General features: G+C 35.1%; 1 protein-coding gene across 2 annotated transcripts in view; it reads left to right on the forward strand.

The window, feature by feature from the left end:
- The first annotated feature begins 643 nt into the window (after window positions 1-643).
- LOC106460642 (netrin-1-like) overlaps window positions 644-8,973 on the forward strand; it is a 107,608-nt gene continuing 99,278 nt past the window's right edge. For both annotated transcript variants that reach the window (XM_022387556.1, XM_022387560.1), the window contains exon 1: window positions 644-1,946. In XM_022387556.1, coding sequence (XP_022243264.1) covers window positions 932-1,946 — 1,015 coding nt within the window. In that variant the 5' untranslated portion in view covers window positions 644-931. The remainder of the gene's footprint in view (window positions 1,947-8,973) is intronic.

Raw genomic sequence — 8,973 nt, forward strand, 5'->3', positions numbered from 1 at the left:
GTGGACATCTGATTTATCCAAATGAAATTTTATTCAGCGATCTTTGACATTTACTCAGTAAAGTATCATTTTAGAGCGTTTTAATTCTCCTTGTTATCCTTGTCTGTATGTTATCATCAACCTATGTCGTTTCTATAATGAAATAAATCAGTAAGATAAAAGTATTTTTATGGCATCTAAATTAGGAGAAGTAAAATTCTCGTACTGAATGATAGCCCAAACACAGCAGATAACTTGGACTCTTAAAGAATTCATTTCCAAAAATGTTATCTTAAGTTATATATATATATATATTAGCGCCAGACTGAATATATATGCTTAATTACATGGAAGGACTTTGAGATCACGTGCTACGGGAGCTGACTTCTCATCCAGCAAATATAACGGGCCACCAATGACTACTGATTTTTACTAAAGTGGGCAGTTCCTAAGCTTGGCTGGAACAACTTATAGCGGGTCCTGGACCACTGTTTCTAGTTTGAAGAAAACGTACATTGCCTATTCCTGGATTGGATAAGTAAATTTAAGTTGAGAATCTAAAAGCATAGAGAGAAGATAGATATACGTTTTCCCAGACAGTATTTGGCGAAACTCTGTAGCGTTCAAACACATCAATCCTTTTACACTCTGACTACTTCAATCTGCAGAACAAATGACTATCTGTTAAACCAGGCATAGCAATCACATACGAAAGATACGTTCTTTGCGCGAGTTAGTGGTGCGCACGAGTTATACACCACGTGCGTTTATTAAGATCGATTGTAAAAAAGAATGCTCCCAGCTGCGTCATGCCTGCTCACTTGGCGGTATTGGCACGGGCGCTAGGGTGCTATTGAAAACCACGAGAAGCAAGGGTACTCCTGCCAACGTGAGCTCGAACTTTCAGATTGCTCACCGGTGAAATACGGTCGACATCACTGCGAACCCGAGCATGGCCGTGCGCTTGTTAGTCGGTGCGCTGACATTCCTGTTGGCCACCCTGCCGGCACAAGCGTCGGGCAGGTTTCTCGGCATGTTCGCTGCCCAGCAGACCCCTATTGACCCCTGCTACGATGAACTGGGCCAACCTCGTCGATGCATCCCTGACTTCGTAAATGCTGCTTTCGGAAATTTGGTAGAGGTGTCCAGCGTGTGCGGGAAGCCACCCAGTCGCTTCTGCGAGACTTCGACCAGCCAGAGAGGAAGAGTGGAACGGACCTGTGACATCTGCGATGCCAGTAATCCTAGCCGTAGTCATCCGGCAACTTACCTGACTGATTTGAACAACCCCAATAATGTAACTTGTTGGATGTCGGAGCCTTTGAGTAGTCATATTCACAACGTGACACTAACTTTGAGCTTGGGCAAGAAGTACGAACTAACTTATATTAGCCTACAGTTTTGCTCAGAAAAGCCGGACTCTCTGGTCATCTATAAATCCACTAACTTTGGCAAAACCTGGCAGCCGTTCCAGTTCTACTCCAGCCAGTGTCGTGCCGTCTACGGAAAATCCACCCGTGCTCCCATCACTCGAGCTAACGAACAAGAAGCTCTGTGTACGGATCCTCAGTCGAACGTGGACACTTTAGCTGGTGGAAGGATCGCCTTCAGCACGTTGGAAGGTCGACCGTCAGCGTACGACTTTGATAACAGTCCTGTGCTTCAAGACTGGGTCACAGTTACTGACATTAGAGTTGACTTCAATAGGCTAGCCGGCAACACAGATTACAATGATAATGACACCCACAGTATTAACGAAAGTTTCTACTACGCCGTTTCTGACTTTGCAGTTGGTGGACGTTGCAAGTGTAACGGCCACGCTTCCAGGTGTATCCCAGACAAATCTGGAGAATTGGTATGCGACTGTAAACACAACACAGCCGGCAGAGACTGCGAGAAATGCAAGCTCTTTCATTTTGACCGACCCTGGGGAAGGGCCACTGCCCATAATGCTAACGAATGTGTCGGTAAGTCAGTATTATATATATTGTTTTGTGCATGTGAAAAAAAGAACATGTATTATCATAAGTTAACTGAGTTTAGATTTTTCTGAATAGATCTGGATAAAGGAAATGTGTTAGATGTATTAAATCCTGTTAAGTAGTTCTGGATAAAGTATGTGTGTTGGAGCATTTTAAATACTTCTAGGGGACTAGGTTTGGATGAAGGATATGTGTTAGAGTATTTAAAATACTTTTAACTAACCAGGTCTGGATGAAAGATATGTGTTAGAGTATTTTAAATACTTTTAGGTGACTAGGTCTGGACGGAGGACAGTTGTCAGATTGCATTAAATTGTGGCACCTAGATAAGTTGGTTATCTTTTGTATAACTATACATGGTTCGTTATTGTAGTTCAATTAGAATAAAAGTATAAATTAATAGGCAATAATAGAAAAATGTGTAACTCAAACAATATGAGTGTATTAATTATCAATTAATAGGCAGTAATAGAAAAATGTGTAACTCAAACAATATGAGTGTATTAATTATCAATTAATAGGCAATAATAGAAAAATGTGTAACTCAAACAATATGAGTGTATTAATTATCAATTAATAGGCAGTAATAGAAAAATGTGTAACTCAAACAATATGAGTGTATTAATTATCAATTAATAGGCAGTAATGGAAAGATGTGTAACTCAACAATGTGAGTGTATTAATTATCAATTAATAGGCAGTAATAGAAAAATGTGTAACTCAACAATGTGAGTGTATTAATTATCAATTAATAGGCAGTAATGGAAAAATGTGTAACTCAACAATGTGAGTGTATTAATTATCAATTAATAGGCAGTAATAGAAAAATGTGTAACTTAAACAATATGAGTGTATTTCATTGCCAGGTTTTGTTATAAATAATTCGATAATTGTTATTCTACAGACTACCAACATTTACTTAGAATAAACAAAGTATCAATCACTGTGTGGTCTACCAGGTAGTACGAATTCTATGAATTACAATTCAGTGACATTAATCTGTAGATTGCAATTGGTTAATTAACAGAAAAAAACCAGATATATCACTCTGAAGACAATATGGGCTCACTAAGAAACAATCACTTAATTTTATTATGTAAACGACCAAGTTTTATTGCTAATAAATCAATTAAAGTCTTCGCATTTAGTCAAGTTTTAAAAGAGTAACTGAATTGAAATTATGCTTTAGGCACTTAAATGTTTTTTGTTTGTTTTTTAGATTTATTTAATTATTAATGTTGTATTCGGTACTAAAAGTGGCAGTGATGTGATGTTGGTGCCTTCTCACCGACACAACCATACTACTAGTCTAGTAGCATGTCATTTAATTATTAATGTTGTATCCGGTACTAAAAGTGGCAGTGATGTGATGTTGGTGCCTTCTTCTCACCGACACAACCATACTACTAGTCTAGTAGCATGTCATTTAATTATTAATGTTGTATCCGGTACTAAAAGTGGCAGTGATGTGATGTTGGTGCCTTCTTCTCACCGACACAACCATACTACTAGTATAGTAGCTTGTCATTTAATTATTAATGTTGTATCCGGTACTAAAAGTGGCAGTGATGTGATGTTGGTGCCTTCTTCTCACCGACACAACCATACTACTAGTCTAGTAGCTTGTCATTTAATTATTAATGTTGTATTCGGTACTAAAAGTGGCAGTGATGTGATGTTGGTGCCTTCTTCTCACCGACACAACCATACTACTAGTCTAGTAGCTTGTCATTCAATGTTGCTATAATTATTGTGTAGTATGCTATTGATTAAGAGATTGTTGCTGTTTATTCTTTTTTCTTCTTCTTAAACCACAATTTCTTTGTAACGAGTAATTTATAATTTCGTTAAATTATTGGTATTTCTTTTTGAAACCAGATGTTCCTTAATAGACGTTTGGTGTTATGTTATAGAGATGAGCTTGCGTTTTTTAAAGTAGGTGCTGATCTTGAAGAGAGTAATTTGAATACTAAGCGGTGATTTGTAAAACTAGGCGCAGCTTGAAATGATGATTTGGTATTATTACCTATACTAAGTCTACACTAAGTACAGACAGAAGTGGAATTATGCTGTAAATTAATATACTTGTTAAGACCGTGACGTAAAGCGAGTTAGTTTGTATTATTCAATAAATAAAAATTTTAAACCTGATATTGTTTAAGTTTAAGGCGAGTAAGATAATTTTATGTTCTATACATAGATAAACCGTTTTTCTCGATACCAGGCATAGCTTAAAGGTGAGACAGCTAGTTTTGTGTCGTAAATCATATGTACTTTTAGAAACTGGGTGTTATGTTATAAACTAGACCTTCTATTGGCGCCAGTTAATTACAGAATTTGTTGACAAATCTGTTTAAAAAAAGTATAACTACGTTGTGTACAGATGTTGAACAGAACAGCACATAAGAAATCTGGGCTCTAAAAATTTATTTTTCTTGTAAATAAAAGAATTTTACGAACCAGCCATGTTTTACTGTTTAAAATGTGTTTTCACGAGTCATGATAATATTGTAGCAACACGTCCGTCTCTTATTCGTGAGTTCGAATTGTTGTTTGTTTGTTTTCTAGTACACTGTGATTTATATTAGCGTAGAAACGCACACGAGTGAACTGAACCGACTAACACATGTGTGAAAGAAACTGATAAACTTAAATATAAACGTAACTACAGTCGATATGAGCCACAGCAGGACATGAGTGCTCAACTCAAGAATCAGACTCAAACAAAAGACGAGCTCACTAATGACGTGAACATTTAGACAAGCTAAGACAGGTGCTGAAAAATGCTTTCCTCTTTTCTTCTTAAGTGAAACAGATTTTAAATGAGTTGTTAAAGAAGCATACAATATTCTGGTTACTCATTGGATCGTTGAGTTTTGCGGTTCGTAGCTTCAGGAGACTGTCTACTGCACCTAAGCTTCTACTTTTCAAGCTGCATCAGTCCTCGTGTCGGGTCACAAGAGGCTCAGTCTATCACAAAGTATTCACTACTGGCACGCATCATGGCATTCTTCATAAAATGAATCTTCTACTAAGAAACATTATCGCCGAAAAATCTCAGTTATTTGAATCCGATAGTCATTAGCATTTGTATGCAACAAATTTGGAACATGTTGTTAACAAACTCTGGGCACAAACAACTCATGAAATGTGCCGTTTTTAGAACAAACTATAAAAACGTTTGATGTTCGAAAGAAATGTAATATGTAGATGATATGCATATCTGAGTGAACGGTTCCATGCAGTCTAACTCTGGAATTGATATAGGAATATATATCATTTGGTAGTATTGCAACTGTTCAAAGCTAATATAATATCTTTTTAAAACTTGAACTTCAGTTAAAATAGTACTTAATATATCCATATATCAATTGGTGGCTTTAATAATATGAATTGACTGACATACATTCAGCTTTCACTTACTGATGTAGCTCGAACTCCATCAGTCAGGAAATGTTAGCAGTAGCAAGTTACGAAGTGCTATTAATAACCTAGTGTTCAGTTTAAACTAAAACAACAACTCTGACTGCATGCATAGCTTAATCCCCTGTGTTTTGCTGCTATTTTGAAAAATCAGAATAGTGAGGAAGTACTGATTTTTGGTTCTTGTTACAATAAATGTAAAATAAATAAGTAACAGCAGGAGTACCTTCTTATGGATAGAACATTATTTTTCATTCACTGTACACCCTGCTAAGTGGGCTCTCTCTCAGTCTTGTGTTTCATACTTTAATTTGTTACCCAATTATTTAGGTATAGTGTAGATATGTTATTTCATATATGTGTGAAGAGATGCAAAGAGTTAGTGTGGAAGACAACATTTTACCGTATCTTTCAGATTCCAAAACTCAACTAGTTGTTCTTAATAATTAGTAAATAAAGTATGGACAACCAAACCAATTTTTATTGTGACCCGAAAAAAATGGTCAACAAAGTAACAATACGACTAATGCAATTTTGGAGTAAAAAATTATTTAGTTAAACAAACTTATTCATATTACAATGTAATATTTATGAAAGTAATAAATCAAATTCATTAATTTTACAAAAGAGTGTTTGTTTTAGGGCAAAGTTACACAATGGGCTATGTGCACTCTGTGTTGTAAGTCCGCAAACTTACCGCTGACTTACCAACGGACTTTTTATTAAAATAACCAACATAACTTAAGATAAAACACAGTATGTACCTTATTAAATGTCAGATAAAGGTACTGATTATAAATAAGTTTTCATGCTCTAATAAAAATTTGGCAGAGGTGATCTAATCAACACGTGATAAAAATGTCAGATAGAGGTATTGATTATAAATAAGTTTCATGCTCTAATAAAAATTTGGTAGAGGTTATCTAATCAAGACGTGATAAAAATTACAGATAGAGATACTGATTATGAATAAGTTTTCATGCTCTAATAAAAATTTGGCAGAGGTGATCTAATCAACACGTGATAAAAATGTTAAACAGAGGTACTGATTATAAATAAGTTTTCATGCTCTAATAAAAATTTGGCAGAGGTGATCTAATCAACACGTGATAAAAATTACAGATAGAGGTACTGATTATGAATAAGTTTTCATGCTCTAATAAAAATTTGGCAGAAGTGATCTAATCAACACTTGATAAAAATGTTAGATAGAGGTACTGATTATAAATAAGTTTTCATGATCTAATAAAAATTTGGCAGAGGTGATCTAATCAACACGTGATAAAAATGTCAGATAGAGGTACTGATTATAAATAAGTTTTCATGATCTAATAAAAATTTGGCAGATGTGATCTAATCAACACGTGACAAGTAAAACTTTGGGGGATTCTTTGATAAATACAGTATAAAAGTACAATCTGGGTTTCATTTCAATTAATATGAAAATAAAATATAACGCTACTTTGCTTATATAGCGATATGAAAATTCTATTATAATTCTGCTTTAGAATAATGCAACAAATTTACGACGCAAGAATCAGAAGGTTTTCAGTAAGTAGACAAATGACTTGGGGTTATGTTTAATACGAAATGCGTGTAATTGGATAATAGACATCCTCGTCTGTAAATACAAATTCTGCCTCAAAAAAAAAAAAAGATCATTAAATGGTTATGTCACTGTCTTTTCCGAAAATAAATATACCTTTGAAAACTGACGTGAGGAATAATTTTTGCTAAATTCATGTAACTTGTAAAACTCTATAATGTGAAGTGGATATGACTGAATGATGGACATTCTTATCAATTTTGCCTCAGGAGCACAATCTCTGAGAAAGAAGTAATTTTGTTTTCCCAAAACATAAATTCAGTCATGGAAAACCGATGTGACAAAAGATGATTTTCTCTGGGCCAACGAAACTTGTAATCTCATAGAGTTTGAAGCCAAAAGTAAAGCTCACCGCGAAGTTAAAGAATCCGAAAGATTATCTTGAGAGGATCATTTTATTTTTATTTTTTTTCAACAACAAAAAACTAAAAAGAGACATTTCAATAATAGGTTCTTAAGTTTCTTCCAACACGCATCTCAAAAGAGTTAGAAATTCGAAATGTCGGAAACATTAAAAGATTCTTCTGAGGGGGGTAGGGGAGAATGACAGAATATTTTTGTAACACTGGCTGAAGCATCAACATTTGAGACGTTGAATGCAAAGAATGAGAAAAGGAAACTGAGAAGGATGCCAAATATATACCAAAAAATGTTGTGGCTTATTTTTTGAAGAGCGATGAAAATAAACCCTGAGAATAAATTACACGTTGATTTAAGCTAAGTTGTCGTTAATGTTTACTCAATTCATTTAATATGTCTTAAAAGAATTGATAATACTTAAAGGATGTTATGAAAAAATAAATGATGTCACTGCAAACTCCACAAAATATAAGCCTCAAACACCAAAAAACACTAAAACTATGAAAAGTGCAAAAATTTCAAGTTAGCAAGCCGTGTTTCTTTCAAACACTCTCAGAAACAATGTTCTTTTAAAAACTTTGAAAGTTTTATACATTGGTGTATCAATAAGTATATATGTGAAAAACTCACGTAGGTAAGGCAAAAACTGGTTAAAAACAGCGAAAAACGTATTCAAAATATCTAAATCTGTTAAGAAAGTTCTGGTTTTAAATCATACGACAAGTACAACAGGCATTAATCGTGCTACAGGTAATGACAAGAAACCTCACATAATGTTGTGTTTTTAACTCTCTTTTTTCATCATGTTTCTAGCCGTTTATAGCTATTTTCTATAAGTAAATAATAAGTGACTTACCAATAAAGAAGTTTGTTTGTCAGTTGAAGTTTACTATATCTGTCATAAGTAGTGAGACTTTTATGTAGCGCTCAGTGGAAGTTTACTATATCTCTCATGAGCAACAAGTCTCATGTAGCGTACAGTGGAAGTTTACTATATCTCTCATAAATGAGAGATATAGTAAACTTCCACTGAGCGCTACATGAGACTTGTTGCTCGTGAGAGATATAGTAAACTTCCACTGAGCGCTACAAGAGACTTGTTGCTCGTGAGAGATATAGTAAACTTCCACTGAGCGCTACATGAGACTTGTTGCGGAGATAAGCCTCTCATGTAGTATTTACTTGAATCATTTCCGTGCGTGTAGGAAAATTCTTGTTTTACATGCTATTACGACGACTACAGAAATTAGCTACATATATTAATCACCATCTATTAGTAACTTTTAACTTTTTGTATTTAGTTACTTCTTGCTACAAAGTAAAACCTTGTAGACTTGTCCAAAGAGAGACCATTCTGAAATGTTTTAATTTCCTTGTTTTAAAGATTTTCTGATACTCATTTTTTATTGCTGTAATAACTATTTTCTAGAGCTATGTTTCTGTTGTTAGGTGGGCCCGGCATGGCCAGGTGGTTAGGGCGCTCGACTCGCAATCTGAGGGTCGCGGGTTCGAATCCCCGTCACACCAAACATGCTCGTCCTTTCAGCCGTGGGGGCGTTATATAGTGACGGTCAATCCCACTATTCGTTGGTAAAAGAGTAGCCCAAGAGTTGGCGGTGGGTG

Source organism: Limulus polyphemus, unplaced genomic scaffold, assembly GCF_000517525.1.
Source record: "Limulus polyphemus unplaced genomic scaffold, Limulus_polyphemus-2.1.2 Scaffold34, whole genome shotgun sequence".
In the NCBI taxonomy this organism is placed as follows: domain Eukaryota; kingdom Metazoa; phylum Arthropoda; class Merostomata; order Xiphosura; family Limulidae; genus Limulus; species Limulus polyphemus.